The sequence below is a fragment of the Zootoca vivipara genome, chromosome 6, assembly GCF_963506605.1.
Source record: "Zootoca vivipara chromosome 6, rZooViv1.1, whole genome shotgun sequence".
In the NCBI taxonomy this organism is placed as follows: Eukaryota; Metazoa; Chordata; class Lepidosauria; order Squamata; family Lacertidae; genus Zootoca; species Zootoca vivipara.
Genome location: NC_083281.1, coordinates 11,650,649 through 11,671,068, shown reverse-complemented (window position 1 = coordinate 11,671,068; position 20,420 = coordinate 11,650,649). Strand labels below are relative to the sequence as shown.

The following is a 20,420-nucleotide window of genomic DNA, read 5'->3' as shown; positions in this document are numbered from 1 at the left end:
CCTGTCCTCCCAGTGGGCTGTCCCCGCAGCAAAATCCCCACCCAAGCAAGACCTGAGCACGAGAGCACACAGCCTGTGATTCAGAACAATGAGGGCTGGAATCTTGATTTATTTTTGGAAGGAAATGGCTGTAGCTGAGTGGCAGAGCCCCTGCTGCATTAATCACAGAAGAACAGAAGAATGGGCTAGATGAGGCCAGTGGCTCATTTAGTCCAGCTTCCTGTTCTCTCTGTGACTGACCAGATGCCTGCGGGAACCTCTCAATCAGGATCTGAGCACAAGAGTCCTCTCCCCTTCTACAGTTTCCAGAAATAGGGATAAAGAAGCATTGCTGACTGGTTGGCTTCCAGAATATGCAAAAGCATAATAAAACCCCAAACCCTTCCCAACACAGGGCTGCCTTTGGATGTCTTCTAAAGGTTATATGGTTATTTATTTCCTTGACATCTGATGGGAGGGCGCCACCACCGAGAAGGCCCTCTGCCTGGTTCCCGGTAGCTTCACTTCTTGCAATGAGGGAACCACCAGAAGGCCCACGGAGATGGACCTCCATGCCTGGGCTGGACGATGGGGGTGAAGACGCTCCTTCAGGTCTACAGGGCCGAAGGCTGTTTAGGGCTTTAAAGGTTGGCAGCACCAACACTTTGGATTGTGCTCGGAAACATCCTTGGAGCCTGGAGGGAATGTGCTGCTCAGGCCCATAGCTGTCAAGTCTCCCGTTTTTCGCAAAAAAACCCCGTACAGTATTTAAATCCGTTTCCCGCTGTTACCCCAAATGGCAAGATATCCCGTAATTCACCCATTTATAAGGAAGCAGCTCCTGCCGGCTGAAAATTCGCCTCTGCGCATGCGCAGAAGCGATTTCTGGTGCCCAGACATGCGGACACAGGCAGCCTGGCACGGGAAGTTGCTTCTGCACATGTCTGGACATACGCAGAAGCGACTTCCGGTGCCACACTGCTGCTGATCCCTTATTTTCCAAACCGGAAGTTGACAGCTATGCTCGGGCCTAAAAGGACCTCCCTCACCCCTACTGTGGGCTACCTGAGAATCGATGGGCTGACTCTACTGAAGGCATCTTCTTCAGATAAGTGAGGGGCTCCTGCGCCAATGGCTTTTTAATGGTTATTTCTTGTGCTGGAATGTGCAGAGAGGGAGTTTGTCCTCTTCAGCTGTTTAAGTGCCACTCTGAAGATGAAAGGTGCTTTCAACACGGAAGCCTTCGCTTCAGAGAGGTGATGATCGCAACGCCTCCAATTCCTGCCAACTGCACTGGTCCTTCTGTCTGGCTTTGTTGATGGGCGGGGGGGGGGGGGGGAGAAAAGAGGATTGCTGACCTGTTTCCTTAGAGACCGTTTGAAAGAGGGGCCTTGCTAATTGTAGGAGGGAGGGGATACCCGTCTTTGGCCCCCTGAACATGTTTCCAGCACAAGGGGACTATCAGTCGGCTTCCAGGATCCCTGATTTATTGGCTGAGTCCCACGATTTCCACCACGATTTCCGAGCCAAGCGACGAGCGTGGAAATCGTTAAATGGGGATTAAACGGTGCAAGCTGCCTCGTTAGAACGGGTCATTATGACCGGCTGATTTACAGACCTAAGAGTCTGCTAAATCAGGCCAATGAATGATTTTACTTTTTCTAATTTTTGTCTTGTTTTTTGTTTTTTATTCTTGGTTTTTTGTGTGAATGCATTTTTGGTTATATGATTAGATCTTCAGAATGTATTGTTCTTTTTGTCTGTAAAAGTGTGTGCATATGTTGAGTGTTTATGTTTTTAAAGAGAGAAATTAATAAAAGTTTATATTTTTTAAAAAAATCAGGCCAATGGCATACCCTCCAACATGTCTCCAATGAAAAGAAGGATGTCAATAATAATTATAATTATATACCCTGCCCGTGTGGCTGGGTTGCCCCAGCCACTCTGCGCAGCTTCCAATATATATATATAAATACAAAAAGCAAACATTAAAAACTTTCCTATCCAGGACTAATTTCAGATGTCTTCTAAAGGTTATTTAGTTAATTCATCTCCTTGGTTCGGAGGTCACATAACTCCATACCTTCCAACACTTCTCAGATGGAAATAGGGACGTACCGGGAAAATAGGGACACCGGCAGGGTCTGCCTTTGGTATGATCCTACTGGGAAATTCCAGTCTCCTTAAGCTTTGCTTGAAAAGACGCCTGATGAATACTGGGCTCTGTGTGCGGAATCTCAGTGTTCAGAGTAATAACATGCAGCTTTTTCTCCTCGCCCTACTTGGCGATTAGCAGAAGCACAGAGTGGATTATGCAAAGCGAGATTATGCAGAGATGTTTCTCCTTTTGCATCCTGATTTTACAGAGGCGCAGAATTTGGGATTGCCTGATCTTACTGCTTTCCTCCCTGTCTCCTCTTCCTCCTCCCCCTCCCCCCCACCCCGCTCTCCCTGCAGCTGAAATTGACCCCTGCGACAACGACCCCTGTTTGCATGGGGGCACCTGCCAGTCCAGCGGAAACCTCTCCACCTGCAGCTGCCCCCGGGGGTTCACGGGAGAGAACTGCGAAATAGGTGAAGGGGCGCCAGGGGAGGGAGGATCTAGAATCATAGTTGGAAGGGACCATGAGGGTCATCTAGTCCAACCCCCTGAAACGCATGGATCTTTTGCCCAATGGGAAACCAATCTGCTCACATTTAGCCGCCGTGTTTTTTTTTGTGTGTGTGTGTGATTGTCACCTCCCTCTGGTAGCAAACTCAGATGCTGTGGGCTGACAACTTTCTAACCACTGGAGGAAAGATCCATCTCTCTCAGAAAATGGATAAAAGAGGGCTTTACAGTGGGGGTAGTGGGTGCAAATGAAATAATAGAATTGCAGAGTTGGAAGCAGGGCCGGATTTGGGTTTGATGAGGCCCTCAGCTACTGAAGGTAATGGGGCCCTTTAAATATCCAGCTCCCCTTTGTCAACAACAAATTGTCACTTTTTTGTGTTGAATATATGCCATATGGTCATTTATGGACCTCATAGGTATCTAAAGCCATTTGCACATAACAAATAGGAGCCTACACAACACAAAACACTGTTGCTGTACGTAGGTTTTATTTTATTTGGTTTTTTTATCTTATATTTTGGGAATGTACATCCAGTTTTTTTTCTTTAATTTTTTCCGGGGGGCCCCCAAGAGAGTGGAGTCCTAAGCTATAGCTTGTTTAAAGGCAAAGGTAAAGGGACCCCTGACCATTAGGTCCAGCCGTGACCGACTCTGGGGTTGCGCGCTCATCTCGCATTATTGGCCGAGGGAGCCGGCGTATAGCTTCCAGGTCATGTGGCCAGCATGACAAAGCCACTTCTGACCAACCAGAGCAGCACATGGAAACGCCGTTTACCTTCCCGCTATAGCGGTTCCTATTTATCTACTTGCATTTTTGATGTGCTTTCGAACTGCTAGGTTGGCAGGAGCTGGGACCAAGCAACAGGAGCTCACCCCGTCACAGGGATTCGAACCGCCAACCTTCTGATCAGCAAGCCCTAGGCTCAGTGGTTTAGCCCAGTGTTTCTCAACCAGTGTGCCTCCAGATGTTTTGGGACTACAACTCCCATCATCCCTAGCTAGCAAGACCAGTGGTCAGGAATGATGGGAGTTGTAGTCCCAAAACATCTGGAGGCACACTGGTTGAGAAACACTGGTTTAGCCCACAGCGCCACCTAGCCTATGTGTAAATCCGGCACTGGTTGGAAGGGACCCCAAGAGTCATCTAGTCCAACCCCCTGCAATACAGGAATCTCAGCTAAAGCATCCATGACAGATGGCCCTCTAACCTCTGCTTAAAAACCTCCTGAGGAATACCGTTCCTCGAACGGCTCTTACTGTCAGAAAGTTTTTCCTGATGTTTAGCTAGAATCTCCTTTCTTGTAACTTGAAGTCACGGGTTCGAGTCCTATCCCTCTGGAGCAGGAGAAAACCAACTTGTACCATCTTCCAGGTGACACCCAGCTGATGCTGTTCAACTTCAGTGGGTCCACTCGGAGGAAGGGTGTCCCTTCAGAGGGAAAAGGCGCCAGGGTGAAAGATTCCTGCATAGCGGGGGGGGGGGGGTTGGGCTAGATGACCCTCGTGGCCCCTTCCAGCAATTCTATGATTGCATGGTTTTGAAGCTACCGGTACATGCTGGAAAGTTCAGGACAGATAAAAGAAAAGGCCTTTGGTTGTCCACTGCGAGAAGAGGCTGCTGGGCCAGATGGGCCATTGGCCTGATCCTGCAGGCTCTCCTGATGTTCTCATTAAATGCCGTGTGAGGCTGTGAACAGAAGAAAGGAGGAGGCGGCTGTGCATCTGAAGAGCAGCTTTGAGCTCAGCTCCTGACAGAGGCTCAGAGCCCATCTGGGCTTTGACAGGAGGCAGCCAGCTGCATCCAAAGAGGAAAATTAAGGCTGCCACAATCCCGCTTTTGGTATGCACCAGCACATCCAGGGCCACCCACGCACACCTGACGGACGTGCGAAAGCTCACACACTTCGCACAAGGCAGGGGCAGGAGATCTGACTCTTTCCAGGGCTAAAGGGAGCCTGGTTCATGGAGGTGGCAACCACAGGAGGGTGGCCTGGGAGAAGCCTCAAGGGCCAGATAGAGAGGTGTGGAGCGCCACACACACACACACCCCTCCTGCCAGGCTGCTGTGGCTCACAGGATCTCTGGGATAGCAGTCAGCAGAGCATGAGACTCTGAATCTCAGGGTCGTGGGTTCGAGCCCCAGTTGGTCAAAAGTTTGGGGTTGGACTCGATGACCCTCGTGGTCCCTCTACAATTCTATGATTCTATGCTAAGAAGATAGGAAGTGGCCTCTCTTTCCCCGAGACCAGTGGGATCTGTTAAGAGTCTTAGAATCCTAGAATTGTAGAGTTGGAAGGGATCCCCAGAGATTATCTAGGCCACCCCCCTGCAATGCAGGAATCTGAACTGAAGCATCCATGACAGTTGGCCATCTGTTGCCCCATCTGTATGGCTGCAGGCTGGCTGGACCAATGGTCAGAGTCAAAAGGCAGCTTCAGGGTGGCAGAGATTTACATCAGGGGTGGACTGCCTCAGGGCCAGGATCCCAATTGTGGCCCTCACAGCCTCCCCGAGTGGCCCTCACAGGATTCCCATCAGGCTGCACCCCCTCTCGCTCGGTAGAAGGCAGCTCCCTGCGTTGCTGTTCAAAATCACAATAATGAGGACTAGGACCTTAGCTTTATTTTTAAAGTTGCAGTTAGACCGGGGGGGGGGGACGACCCACAAACGCATGGCCACTGGGGCTCTGTGTGAGGCACGCCCCTTCTCTCAAGGCCACACTCCTCGCCAGTGCCCCCCCCAATATTGGTCTCCTCTTTCCTCCTCCCCATACAGATATTGACGACTGTTTGTCCAGCCCCTGCCAGAATGGAGGGACCTGCATTGATGAGATCAATTCCTTCGTCTGCCTTTGCCTGCCCAGCTACGGAGGCAGCCTGTGCGACCGAGGTGAGAGCGGGGAGCCCCTTCCCTCTGCCCCAGTGTTTCTTCGGTGAAAATATGGACATCCTATTCTACACCAGTCACCTTGAGCCAATTGCAACCTACCTTGCAGGGTTGTTGTACAGGGAAAAGGTGCGACAGAAAAATGGAATGAAATAAGATTTTGGCAGTAAGCTGCCTTGGGGCCCTGTCAGGGAAAAAGGCAGAATGATAGTAATAGTATTAGTAGTAGTAGTAGTAATAATAATACTGGAAACTGTGAGAATGATCAGACCGTAAATCCTATTGAACTTAATGGTACTTAGGTAAAGGTAAAGGGACCCCTGACCGTTAGGTCCAGTCACAGACAACTCTGGGGTTGTGGCGCTCATCTCACATTATTGGCCGAGGGAGCCGGCGTACAGCTTCCGGGTCATGTGGCCAGCATGACAAAGCCGCTTCTGGCGAACCAGAGCAGCACACGGAAACGCCGTTTACCTTCCCGCCAGAGCGGTACCTAGGAGATACGAACCGCCGACCTTCTGATCGGCAAGCCCTAGGCCAGGCATTGGAACTACAACTCCCATGATCCCTGACCACTGGCCCTGTTAGCTAGGGATCATGGGAGTTGTAGTTCCAAAACATCTGGAGAGCCAAGGTTGCCTATGCCTGCTCTAGGCTCTGTGGTTTAGACCACAGCGCCACCCGTGTCCCACTAATGGTACTTAAAAGGTAAAGGGACCCCCTGACCATTAGGTCCAGTCGCGGACAGCTCTGGGGTTGCAGCCCTCATTTAGCTTTACTGGCCGAGGGAGCCGGCATTTGTCCGCAGACAGCTTCCGGATCATGTGGCCAGCAGGAATAAGCTGCTTCTGGCGAACCAGAGCAGCGCACAGAAACGTGGTTTTAAAATGCTTAGGATCAAGAAGAAGAAGGAGTTTCCCCAGCCTTCCCACACTCCCTCCTCCACAGGGCGTATCATTGCCAATTGCCATACAGTTGCTAATCGCCCACAGGGCGCCCGCGCTTCGCCTTAGACGAGTGTCAACTCCCAGGGCTCCTCTGCCGATTCTCACTCTCAATTCTCTCCCGCTCAGACACAGAGGGCTGCGACCACAACTGGAACAAGTTCCAAGGCCACTGCTACCGTTACTTCGCCCACCGACGCTCCTGGGAGGACGCAGAGAGGGATTGCCGCCACCGGTCGGGTCACCTGACCAGCATCCATTCATGGGAGGAGCACAACTTCATCAATAGTAGGTTGGCAGTCCAGGGGGCCGGGGGTGGGGATGGGAGAGAAGGAGGTGCCCCACGGCTGGCAGCCAGGGGGAAGAATCCCAAGTAAGAGCCTGATTTAATTGTTTTCAAAAGAATGTATAAATCGCTTAATCAAGCGATTACGGTCAATCACCGTATCAAAGCAATCACCGTGTTTTATTACGGTCAATCACCAGTATCAAAGCAAAGGACATCAATTGCAGAAAAGCGCATGTTTCTAGCAATGCTCAGAGGAGCTCATTGGCTATACAAAAACTCTTTAGATCCAAAAGAGACTGTTCTACACCGGCACCACTGAAATTATTTGAAGCCATGTCTATAGCCCCTCTTATATGGTGCCCAACTAGGTCTCTTTCCTAATTTGACGTCCTTAGAGCACATAGAATCTAAATTTCTAAAATCGGTTAATCAATTTACTCTTTTTTTTAAAAAAAATGGATCAATCATCAATCAATCAATCAATCTCCAAGCAATGTACCAATGGGAATCTCACAGGCCGGGCATGTGAGGAAACAGGCCTTCTCTGCTGTGTTGCTCTCTAGCAAATATCATGACAGAATCGTAGAGTTGGATCTCAAGGCAGAGCTATTGAACTATTGAGAGGCGTAGGCTGGCTTCACGGCTTTCCCCGCATCATTATTTTTTATTTTTAGTACTGTTTTTATTTATTTTCTTCTTCTTCTTTTTAAAATACCTCTATTGAGATTTCAAATTGACCATACAAAATAAAAACATACAAACAAAATAAAATAAAATAAAATACTGAACATCACAAAACAATATTAACAATATCAACAAAAATCAAAATCTTCTATCGAATATCAAGCCTATATATTTACTTCGATTAACTCACATCTTAATACTTATCATTACTTATCTTCTAATCTAGCATCTTGCCGGTTCTTCTATAAGTCGACTTCCGCTTGTCTTTGTCCCGGGCTGTTAAGTCGTTGACCTATATACTGCTTTCCTTAACTTTCCATCTTGGAATGACTACAGAATATTAGAATTAAACCCAAGTCTTTTCAGATACTCCCCAAATTTTCCCCAATTGTAATTACATTTCTTGATGCTAACCCCCCCCCCCCGATTGAATTTGTCAATTTTGCCAGATCTACATAGCTAATCACCTTTTCTTGCCAGTCTCTAATACTAGGGATTTCTTGCTTTTTCCATAATTTGGCAATTAAAATTCTTGCCGCTGCCCCTGCATACAGAAATACCTTTTCATCCTGTTTGGATATCTCTTCATTTATCATTCCTAATAGGAGAGACTCTCCTAATAGGAGAGACTTATTTTCATTGCGCAGAAGATAAGTTTTGAGAAAACAATGGTTACAACAGTAAGCAACAAATAGCTTTTCACATTGTGCACACACATCATGATTCATGATATATTGCCAGGTCAAAAATTATGGAACTGGTATCCATAGCTGCCAAGTACTCCGTTTTCCCCGGGAAACCCCCGTTTTTACTTACCTTTTCCCGGTGGTCCCCCGTATCACTTCGTCTCCCATTTTTCTCCGTTATTTTCTCCTGCCGGCGGCCATTTTTTTCTGATTTGCCCTTCTATGGGCACAAAAAATGGCCGCCGCCGGCTTCAAAAGTCGCATCTACGCATGTCCGGAAGTGCGTAGACGCGACTTCCGGTGCCGCCGGCAGCCATTTTGGTGCCCATAGATGGGCGGAGTGACACTGGAAGTTGCATCGACGCACTTCCGGTCATGCGTAGAAGCGACTTTTGAAGCCGGCGGTGGCCGTTTTTGGTGCCCATAGCAGGGCAAAGCGACACCGGAAGTTACTTCGACGCACAGCTGCCGGTCCCGGATTCTGCGGGACTTGGAAGGTAAGGGTATCACGATATGGACTTCAAACCTGTTTGGGGTGATATATCACCCATCCCTCGTGGTTGCCTAGCCCTCGTTGCTGGATGCAAAGCTGCACCATGGCAGTTCAAGCTTCAGGACCCCCAGATGCACCCCAGTGGGGATCCCCCCCCCTCTGAATAGCAAATTCCACCCCTCTTGCAATTCCCAGTCAGTGGCACTTTGGAGACTGACTCCCTACGAGAGCAGGTGTGGAAAGTAGCCGTCACAGTTTGCAGCCATGATCTCCTCCTCCTCCTCTGCATCCCGTGTCCACTCAACTCCTTGTTTTCCATGCAGGCTTTGGACAGGAGAACACATGGATTGGCTTGAACGACCGCATTGTGGAACAGGATTTCCAGTGGACAGACAACACTGGACTGGTGAGCAACACCGGACTGGTGGAAAGGGCAGGGGAGCCGGGCCGGCTGTCCCTGAGCAATACTGAGCTGGACGGACTATTTAAAACCTTTGAAAAAAATAAAATCAACCCTAAGCTTCTTCTTTTTAAAAAAAGGATTAAAACACACGTCAACATTTCGACTTTGCTATGCAAACACGCTTTTAGCAGCTGCTGAAAAGGGTACAGCAAAGGCGGCTGCTTGGTGTCAATAGGCAGGGAGTTCCAAAGTTACATTACATCATTATCATTTTAAAAACAAAACAAAAATTTCTCTTTAATTTTGTTTTATCTCTCTCTCTCTCTCTCTCTTGTCCTTGTTAAATTTGCAAATGGCACTTCAGATTTTACAAAGAGCAAAAATGAAACAGAGAGATTTGCTCCTACCTGGTGGTGACGGTGACGCCCACCCTGAGTGCCTCTTTGTATTCTAGAATTAGAGAATTGCAGAGTTGGAAGGGGGACCTAAAGGGTCCTCTAGCCCATCCCCTTGTTCTGTCTGCTTCTAACTCCTTGTCGCCCTCTGCTGTTGGCTAGCAATACGAGAACTGGCGCCAGAACCAGCCGGACAACTTTTTCGCTGGAGGCGAGGACTGCGTGGTGCTGGTGTCCCACGAGACCGGGAAGTGGAATGACGTCCCTTGCAATTACAACCTGCCCTACGTCTGCAAAAAGGATACAGGTAAACCCTCTCCCCTTTCCCTGATTGGCCATTGGCGTGTGGATAGGCCCCGCCCCATTCTCTTATTAGGTAAGGAGAGGAAGGCAGAGTTTCCCGTTTTTCCTCCAAGCAGCTCAGGGCGACATGCATCACATTCTCCCCCTCTCCTTTAATGCCCACAGCAACCCTGCGAGGTAGGTTAGGCCAGTGTTTCCCAAACTCGGGTCTCCAGCGGTTTTTGGACTACAATTCCCATCATCCCTGACCCACTAGGATAATGGGCGTTGTAGTCCAAAAACAGCCAGAGACCCACGTTGGGGAAACACTGGTTAGGCTGAGAGGCAGGGAATGGCACGTGTGAGCTTCGTGGCCGAAAGGGGGTCAGGATTTGAACTCTGGTCTCTTCCAACTTCTAGTCCGGCACTCTAACCACTATGCAACACTGCCTCTGTAGGATTGCTTCTGCCTGGCCCCTGTCCGTTATTGACTCTTTGTCCTGTTTGTCATGTCTCTGGCTCCATTCTACTCCAACCTCCACCCCAGCAGGCAGCGTTGCTCAATGGTCAGGAATGAGGATATGAGAGTATTAGAAGCATAGAATCATTGAATTGTGGAGTTGGAAGGGACCCTGAGGGTCATCTAGTCCACCCAGCTGTCCTGCATGGGGGATCGAACCTGCAACCTTGCCATTATCAGCACAGTGCTCTAACCAGCTGAGCAATCCCGGTTGTACAACCCATCACCTTTTCAATCTTGGGACTCTTTGCTGCTGTTGATTTTTTTTGAAATGCAGAGAGAGAATTAAAGCCGAGTTTCACATAATCATGCCCTCTGGGATCTTAATTTGCCTGCTTCCCGACCCACGGAAGCCATCAGCGGTGAAACATTTCCCTCTTCAAGCCCTCTCCCTTGACAACCTCAATTTCCTCTTTATTAATGTGTTTGGAAATGAAGCTGTTAGGACTGTTGAAGCCCAGGCCCACCCCATTCCTTATCTGAGAAATTGCATTAACCACAAGCTGTTTACCCAAGAAATACAGGCTTCCAATTCTGTGGGGTGTTGGTGGGTGAGAGCTGGCAATTTCATTTTATTTGTATGTATCTTAGCGCGTTAATAGTCATTATAGGCTCTCCACAGATATGTTTGTGATATTGGTAGGATAAATTTGCTATCTACTTACGGTATCTGTGAGTTTAAAATAAGTCATATATATCCACAATAAATATATATCAGTAATATACGGTATCCAATAAAGTAATACGTATCTGCTAGAATATAGTAGCACTATAAAATTAACTGTCAAAATATCAGCAAATACCAGTAGTAATTGGACAGAAATTCACTCTCAACAGTTGCAGTAAATCATAGAATCATAGAATCATAGAATCATAGAGTTGGAAGAGACCACAAGGGCCATCCAGTCCAACCCCCTGCCAAGCAGGAAACACCATCAAAGCATTCCTGACAGATGGCTGTCAAGCCTCTGCTTAAAGACCTCCAAAGAAGGAGACTCCACCACACTCCTTGGCAGCAAATTCCACTGCCGAACAGCTCTTACTGTCAGGAAGTTCTTCCTAATGTTTAGGTGGAATTTTCTTTCTTGTAGTTTGAATCCGTTGCTCCGTGTCCGCTTCTCTGGAGCAGCAGAAAACAACCTTTCTCCCTCCTTTATATGACATCCTTTTATATATTTGAACATGGTTATCATATCACCCCTTAACCTTCTCTTCTCCAGGCTAAACATACCCAGCTCCCTAAGCCGTTCCTCATAAGGCATCGTTTCCAGGCCTTTGACCATTTTGGTTGCCCTCTTCTGGACACGTTCCAGCTTATCAGTATCCTTCTTGAACTGTGGTGCCCAGAACTGGACACAATACTCCAGGTGAGGTCTGACCAGAGCAGAATACAGTGGTACTATTACTTCCCTTGATCTAGATGCTATACTCCTATTGATGCAGCCCAGAATTGCATTGGCTTTTTTAGCTGCTGCATCACACTGCTGACTCATGTCAAGTTTGTGGTCAACCAAAACTCCTAGATCCTTTTCACATGTACTGCTCTCAAGCCAGGTGTCTCCCATCCTGTATCTGTGCCTTTCATTTTTTTTGCCCAAGTGTAGCACTTTACATTTCTCCTTGTTAAAATTCATCTTGTTTGCTTTGGCCCAGTTGTCTAATCTGTTAAGGTCATTCTGAAGTGTGATCCTGTCCTCTGGGGTGTTAGCCACCCCTCCCAACTTGGTGTCATCTGCAAACTTGCTCAGGATTCCCTCAAGCCCATCATCCAAGTCATTGATAAAGATGTTGAACAAGACTGGGCCCAAGACAGAACCCTGTGGCACCCCACTAGTCACTACTCTCCAGGATGAGGAGGAGCCATTGATGAGCACCCTTTGGGTTCGGTCAGTAATCCAGCTACAAATCCACTGAATGGTAGCATTGTCTAGCCCACATTTTACCAGCTTCTTTACAAGAATATCATGGGGCACCTTGTCAAAGGCCTTGCTGAAATCAAGATAGGCTACATCCACAGCGTTCCCTTCATCTACCAGGCTTGTAATTCTGTCAAAAAATGAGATCAGATTAGTCTGACATGACTTATTTTTCAGGAACCCATGCTGACTTTTAGTGATCACAGAGTTTCTTTCTAGGTGCTCACAGACTGTTTGCTTAATGATCTGCTCTAGAATCTTTCCTGGTATTGATGTCAGGCTGACTGGGCGGTAATTGTTTGGGTCCTCTCTTTTCCCCTTTTTGAAAATAGGGACAACATTTGCCCTCCTCCAGTCTGCTGGAACTTCGCCTGTTCTCCAGGAATTTTCAAAGATTATTGCCAGTGGTTCTGAAATCACCTCTGCCAGTTCTTTTAATACTCTTGGATGTAGTTCATCTGGCCCTGGAGACTTGAATACATCTAAACTAGCCAAGTATTCTTGTACTACCTCCTTACTTATTCTGGGCTGTGTTTCCCCTGCTGAATCATCTGCTCCATATTCTTCAGGTCGGGCGTTGTTTTCTTTCTTGGAGAAGACTGAGGCAAAGAAGGCATTGAGGAGTTCTGCCCTTTCTCTGTCCCCTGTTTGCATTTCACCATCTTCTCCTCTGAGTGACCCCACTGTTTCCTTGTTTTTCCTTTTGCTACGGACATACCCATAAAAGCCCTTTTTGTTGCTTTTAACCTCTCTGGCGAGCCTGAGTTCATTCTGTGCTTTAGCTTTTCTGACTTTGTCTCTACACGTGCTGGCTATATGTTTGAATTCCTCTCTGGAGATTTCCCCCCTTTTCCATTTTTTGTACATATCCCTTTTAAATCTTAACTCAGTCAAAAGTTCTTTAGATAGCCAGCCTGGCTTCTTTAGGCACCTTCCATGTTTCCGTCTCATTGGTATTGCCTGAAGTTGTGCTTTTAATATCTCCCTTTTAACAAACTCCCAACCATCATGAACTCCCTTCCCTTTTAGTATTACTGTCCATGGGATTTCACCCAGCGTTTCCCTAAGTTTTCTGAAGTCGGCTTTCTTAAAGTCTAGAATTTGGACCTTAGTATGCTTGGTTGCTCCTTTCCGCTGGATAATAAACTCCAGAAGAGCATGGTCACTCCCACCTAATGATCCTGCCACTTCTACCCCACTAACCAAGTCATCACTATTGGTTAGGACCAGATCTAAAATGGCTGATCCTCTTGTTGCTTCTCCCACTTTCTGGACAATGAAGTTGTCTGCAAGGCCAGTGAGGAATCTGTTCGACCTTATGCTCTTGGCTGAGTTTGACATCCAACAAATATCAGGATAGTTGAAATCCCCCATTACTACTATCTCACTTCCTTTGGAATGCTTGGCCATCTGTTCCAGGAAGGCATCATCTGTGTCCTCAGTTTGGCTTGGGGATCTATAGTAAACTCCCACAATGAGATCACTGTTGTTTTTCTCTCCCTTAATTTTGACCCAGATACTCTCAATTTGGCTTTGAAGTTTTAAATCCTGGATCTCTTCACAGGTATACATATCCCTAACATATAAAGCTACTCCTCCTCCTTTCCTGTTTGGTCTATTTCTCTTAAATAGATTGTATCCCTCTATTACTACATTCCAGTCATGAGACTCATCCCACCAGGTTTCAGTGATGCCTATTATGTCATATTTAGTTTGCTGTACCAAGAGCTCAAGTTCATCTTGTTTATTTCCCATGCTCTGTGCATTAGTATACAGACATTGAAGACCGTTGATCATTCCCCCATGTCTCTTATTTAAGGATATTTTCGTCCCACCACTAGGTCTGCATGCTGCTTGCTCCATTTGGTCCTTGACATTTGGATGATCATCTTCAGCATTTGATAGACTCCTACCTTCAGGACCACTGTCTCCCTCCCCCACATAAGTCAGTTTAAAGCCCTCCTGATGAGGTTTTTGAGTTTTGTGGCAAAAACATTCCTCCCAACTTTTGTGAGGTGCAGTCCATCACTTGCCAGAAGTCCATCATCAAGAAACTGCAGACCGTGATCTAGGAATCCAAACCGTTCCTGTTTGCACCATTTGCGAAGCCAGTTGTTCACTTCCCCTATTTTTCCCTCTCTCCCTGGGCCATGTCGTTCAACTGGGAGGACAGAAGAGATGACAATTTGTGCATCTAATTGCTTCAACTTCCTGCCCAGAGCCTCATAATCATTTTTGATCTTCTGTAAGCTATGGCTTGCAGTGTCATTGGTTCCCACATGCACCAAAAGGAAGGGGTATTTGTCGGTGGGTTTTATTATTCCTTGCAGCCGTTCTGTTACATCTTTGATCTTGGCCCCAGGTAGACAGCACACCTCTCGAGACATCTTGTCAGGCCCACAGATCACTGCTTCTGTACCCCTCAGTAGGGAATCCCCAATCACCACTACACGCCTCTTCAGAGGCTTGGTTGGGATTCTTCTATGTGCTGTCCCTTCCAAGGTTACCTGCATATTTCCAGAGGACTGACTTGGTTGCTCGTCTTCATATTCCTCATCAACTGTGATGAGGGAGAGATCCTCAGGTGGAGTCTGTTCCTCGTCTTCCATGAGCACTTCAAAACGGTTGTTTAATTCTAAGCACTCAGAGCGATCCCTGGGCCTTCTACTTCTATGAGTCACGTTCCTCCATACATCTGGCTGCTGTGTTGGGGAACTGACCTCCTCCTCAGGGAGATCCCCTGTCTCCTCCTTGGTGCAGACAGTGTGCTCTGCTGCATCCAAGAAAAGCTCCAGCTCTTTAATTCTCTGGAGCGTAGATACACGCCCCTGAAGCTGCTGCACCTTCTCTTCCAGAAGGGCAACCTTGTTTTCTAGTAGGGCAACCAACTTGCAATTGTTGCAAGTGTAGCTACCCACATCCTTTGGCAAGAAAACAAACATTGCACAGGAATTGCAGGTGACAATGGTTGTTCCCTCCACCTCCATCTTGAAAACCTTGAGGTCAAGGGGGAAAGAGGAAGAGGCCTAGGTCCCCCCTAACAAACGTATGAGACTTGCTGCCCTAGGTCAAAAAGATGGGTAAAACTGCGCGCGCCGATAAAAAATCATTATTAGTGTATCTGTTTCTGGCAAAATATCCAGCGCCAAGGTCTAATCCACAGGCCAGAGGGCTGTCCCCCTCCCCCCAATGCACTGCGTGCCGGTGTCCCCAAAGGAGCATCTCTATCCCCGTCATTCATCCTGGCCTTCTCGGTGGTGGCTCCCTCCCTGTGGAATGTCCTCCCATCAGATGTCAAGGAGATCTTTATCTCCTTGACACCTGACTTTTAGAAGACACCTGAAGGTTTTAATGTTTACTTTGTTTTTATTTTTTGCTGGAAACTGCCCAGAGTGGCTGAGGCAACTCAGTCAGATGGGCAGCATATTATTATTAATTAATTAATTATTAATTAATTAATTAGGTTAGGCTGAGAGGCAGCAACTAGCCTGCAGGGTCACCTAACATGAGCTTCAAGACTGAGCAGGGATTTGAACCCTCAGCCCTCCCTGGTCCTGGCTCAACACTTTAACCACTACACCACACCTCCTCTCAAAAGAGGGCTAGTGTCTTTTATGCCTGCTTATGGGTTCCTGGAGGCCTGTGATTGGACAGACAAGCCTTTGGCCTCATCCTGCAGGACTCATCTTAACAAACCTACCACAGGAACATTTCCGCTTTCGCTTTTGTTGTTTCTTCAGTTTGTAATAATAATAATGATGATAATAATAATAATAATAATAATAATAATAATAATAATAATAATTTATTATTTATACCCTGCCCACCTGGCTGGGTTTCCCCAGCCACTCTGGGCGGCTTCCAACAGAAAAATGAAATAAAATAATCTATTAAACATTAAACCTCCCTAAACAGGGCTGCCTTCAGATGTCTTCTAAAAATCTGGTCGCTGTTTTTCTCTTTGACATCTGATGGGAGGGCGTTCCACAAGGGCTGGCGCCACCACCGAGAAGGCTCTCTGCCTGGTTCCCTGCAACTTGGCTTCTCGCAACGAGGGAACCGCCAGAAGGCCCTCGGTGCTGGACCTCAGTGTCCGGGCAGAACGGTGGGGGTGGAGACGCTCCTTCAGGTATACTGGACCGAGGCCATTTAGGGCTTTAAAGGTCAGCACCAACACTTTGAACTGTGCTCGGAAACGTACCGGGAGCCAATGTAGATCTTTCAAGACCGGTGTTATGTGGTCTCGGCGGCCGCTCCTGGTCACCCAGTCTGGCTGCCGCATTCTGGGTTGTAAGCCGCCTTGTGCCTAGTAATGTGGAAAGGCAGCCTACAAATTGAAAGTGAAAGGAAAGGGAATTTCTCACGGCCTCCTCCGCCCTTTTGCACCCTCCCCCTCCAGTGCTGTGTGGTCCTCCCCCCACGGTGGAGAATGCGTTCCCCATTGGCAAGAAGCGAGAGAAGTACAGTGTGCACGCGACTGTCCGCTACCAGTGCGAGGAAGGCTTCCTGCAACGGCACATGCCCACCATCAAATGCCACGTCAACGGGACTTGGGACAGGCCCAGAATCGTTTGCACAAAACGTGAGTCCCCGGGGAGACGGCTCCAGTGGGGCCATCGCGCCTCCGACCCGAGGCTGTGCGTTAAGCATGGCTTTCTACCGCCTTTCTTTGAGGGTCCTCATCACCACCACCACCAAAGGATTCTGAGACTCATAGAATTGTAGAGTTGGAAGGGACCCTGAGGGTCATCCAGTCCAACCCCCTGCAACAAGGCAGGAACCAGAGTTGGTCTGAACCCCAGGGTTTGTGGCACAAAATGGCGCAAAAGAAGCTCAAAACTTTGGCACCGGTTTGGGGGGGGACCCCAAATTTCAGGGTTTGTAGTTAATAAAGCTCTTGAGTCAGCATCAGAGAGGCAGAATCCCACACTTTCACCTTGCTGGGGTGCCAGACCACCCAAAAGAGGGGACAGCACACATTGTATTGTACAATGGATAATGAAAGAGAATATGCTCTACAGCAGGCACCCCCAAACTTTGGCCCTCCAGATGTTTTGGACTACAATTCCCATCTCCCCTGACCATTGGTCCTGTTAGCTAGGGATCATGGGAGTTGTAGGCCAAAACATCTGGAGGGCCGCAGTTTGGAGATGCCTGCTCTACAGTGTCCGAGACATTCATAGAACATCTGCAGAATCTCTTGTTTCTAGGAATGTTTTGCTATCTTCCCCTGACAAAAGCCGAGGGAAAAACATTCAGATGGGCCAACTTTGCAGGAAGGAGAGAAACATAGATGGATCTGGGGGGGGGGGGGGAGGAAGGAATTGTGTTAGGAGTACAACCTAGCAAAGCTTTGCAACTAAATCTCTTCCTCTTCCCCCCCCCTTTCGCCTTCCAGCCAGACGGTCCCATCGAATCCGCCGCCACCATCGCCGCCACCACAAACACCACCAGCACAAATCCCGCAAGGACCGCAGGAAACACTTCAAGCAGCACCCAAAGCTGGACTGGACGGAGGAAGACGGGAACTACTTTTAACGACGGGCCTGGGAAATAAAGCACAAGCTCCCCATTCCGCTTCCCCGCCCCATTCCCGCCCCCTTGACCTTCCTTCTCCCCCTTTGACCTTCCTTCCCCACCCCCACCCCACCCCGGATGCAATGGGTTTGCGCGTGTGTGTGTGAGCGAGAAAAAGATGGGAATTGTTGGTGCCCCCCCCCCACGTCTTCCCTCCCCTATGGATAAATCTCTCCTCTCGACCTTCTCCTCACGGGGCTGGCTGGCTGTTGTGTGCAGGTTTGCAATGCCAGGTGGTGGTTTGCACCTTTTTTTTAAAGGATCTGCAGGGGTTGCAGAAAACAGGTTTCCTTGAGTTCAGGCTACCCGAGGCAGCTCCGCTGTGTGCACACCTTTATTCTGTTGAAGGAAATCTGTCAGCATCTTCAGACTGGGTTGCGGTCTCTCTCTTTCTTCCTCATCCTCTCTCATCCACAGATCTTCTTTACATACACTTCTCTCTCTTTTTCTGACACCTGCTTCTCTCAAGCTCACTTTCTCGCTCTGAAAGCCTCTCCTCCCTCTCCAGTTGGCTTCTGAGGAGGAGGAGGAGAGGCCCTTTATTACCTCAGCTAATCACCTGCAAGGAAATATCCCTTCCCTCCTTCGCTATATGCCCCACCGAAGCAGGGGGAATCAGAAACATCAGCCTACCTTACAGGGCTGTCGTAAGGGTTGCAGAGAAGGTGCTGCAAACATGCCTACCCAAGTGCTCTATCAAAGTTCATTTCAATAGCCTACACAGGAAAAGGGGTTGGTCAGGATGGAGCCCAGATTTACCCGATCCCCCCAGGTTTTGTTTGTTGTTTGTTTGTTTATAGACTCTTTCCTGTTTCGACCTTTGGGTGTGTGTGTGACCCTCTTTTCCTCACCGGAAGATGATTTCCACAAATGTCACAATTGTGAGGAGTGTGTCTGTGTTTCGGGGGGTGGGGGTGGGTGGGCAGGCGGGGTTACCACATGGAAAGTGTTTTGTGCAACTATTAACCCTGCCTGGGCTCCATTTGCACAGAACACCCTGGAGGCTTCTCTCCTCTTTGACATCATAGCTCACGGCCCTCTGTCTCATTCCATGCGGCCCTCGCTCCATGCAGCCTGCAGAGATGGCGTGGAGGGCGGGCAGGTGAGAGAGAGCATGATGCAACCGTGCTGTGTCACCCAGCCCGCCCACTTGGGGGCCTGAAACCGACCCACACACTCCAAGGTACTGCTGTGCTTCACCTCCATAACCTCCAACATTTCTCCAATGAAACTAGGGACATGCTATTCTATATATAATAAATTTATTATTTCTACCCTGCCCATCTGACTGGGTTGCCCCAGCCACCCTGAGCGGCTTCCAACATATATAAAAACATAATAAAAACGAAATATGAACAAACTTTCCTATCCAGGGCTGCCTTCAGTTGTCTTCTAAAGGTTGTATGGTTACTTATTTTCTTGGCTTGGGAGTCGCATAACTCCAGACCCTCCAACGTTTCTCCAATGATAATAGGGACGTCCTAAGGAAAAGCGGGACATTCCGGGATCAAATCAGAAAACAGGACAGCTTCTGTAAATCCGGGACTGTCCCTGGAAAATAGGAGCACTTGGAGGGTCTGCGACTGTACAGCGAGGCCGATTCCCAGGGATGGCAGGAGGCAACCCAAACAGCTCTCTTCCACCACATGTGAAGTGAGTGCCCATGGCTGCAACAGAAAACAGCCTTCCATGCAAAAATTTAGAAAGGGGTTGGGTGGTGAAATGTGTTTGCGTGAGTGTGCGCACGCACAAGAGAGTGTTGGGCGTGTGGCGGATGCATCCCTGATCTCTGCTGTTTCCTTGTTAACTGCAGTGTCTGGTCTTCCTCTGTGTGTTTCCCCTTTTATGCCTCCTCTGCCTGTGGCATTCTCTCCCCCGCCCCCTGTGCGCAAAAAAAGGAGGGGGAGGTGTGGGGAGGAATCCCTTGGCGGTCTCTGTACTGCTGGACATTTTAATAAATTTTTTTAACAGTTCCTAAGACCACTGTCTGTCTTTCTTCCTTTCGCTCTGGGGTTGAAGCTCGCTGAAACCTTGCGCACGGATGGCGCACTACTCTGGGTCATGTGCCGCCATGGCACATTTGCAGCATGCAATTCAAGCCAGTCTCTTTCTCCCATTTAAATGAAGTCTGGGTTAGTGGGGTTGACAATGCCGGTGTTTGTGTATGTTTGGCGCATACTTCCTTAACAGATGGCCCCTTTGACTGGTGCACATAAATCCTGAAATTTCAAGATAGCAGGATGCATAGGAAACACATCGAGTCAGACGGATGGTGCATTTGGCTTGGGGTTGTCCTCCACACTGACTGGCAGCAGCTCTCTGGGGTTTCAGGTGCGAGTCTCCCTCCCTGCCTTACCTGGAGATGCCACTGGGGACTCTGGGTGCAAACTGGGTGCTCTCTCTGTGACCATCTGTCCCTTTCCCAAAAGCCTGGCATGCAGAGCTGTAGTTCTTCCCCACAATATATGCCAGGCTTCCTCAACCTCGGCCCTCCAGATGTTTTTGGCCTACAACTCCCATGATCCCTAGCTAGCAGAACCAGTGATCAGGGATGATGGGAATTGTAGTCTCAAAACACCTGGAGGGCCGAGGTTGAGGAAGCCTGATACAGTATATTGCCAACCTCTCCTCCACCCTTTTCATGCCTCTCCTGGTTCTGGGAGACAAGCAGGGAGGGGAGCTGGTTGCAGCAGGAGGGGGAGACTTCCTGGCTTCTTCAGCAGCTGGACGCCCTTCTCTCCTGCTTCAGCTT

General features: G+C 48.5%; 1 protein-coding gene across 1 annotated transcript in view; it reads left to right on the top strand.

The window, feature by feature from the left end:
* The window catches only part of NCAN (neurocan), a 47,559-nt gene extending 29,930 nt beyond the window's left edge, over positions 1–17,629 (top strand). Inside the window, exons 6-12 of the mRNA XM_060275416.1 lie at positions 2,437–2,553; positions 5,369–5,482; positions 6,553–6,711; positions 8,899–8,981; positions 9,536–9,680; positions 16,491–16,673; positions 17,490–17,629. Coding sequence (XP_060131399.1) covers positions 2,437–2,553; positions 5,369–5,482; positions 6,553–6,711; positions 8,899–8,981; positions 9,536–9,680; positions 16,491–16,673; positions 17,490–17,629 — 941 coding nt within the window. The remainder of the gene's footprint in view (positions 1–2,436; positions 2,554–5,368; positions 5,483–6,552; positions 6,712–8,898; positions 8,982–9,535; positions 9,681–16,490; positions 16,674–17,489) is intronic.
* The last annotated feature ends 2,791 nt before the right edge of the window (positions 17,630–20,420 follow it).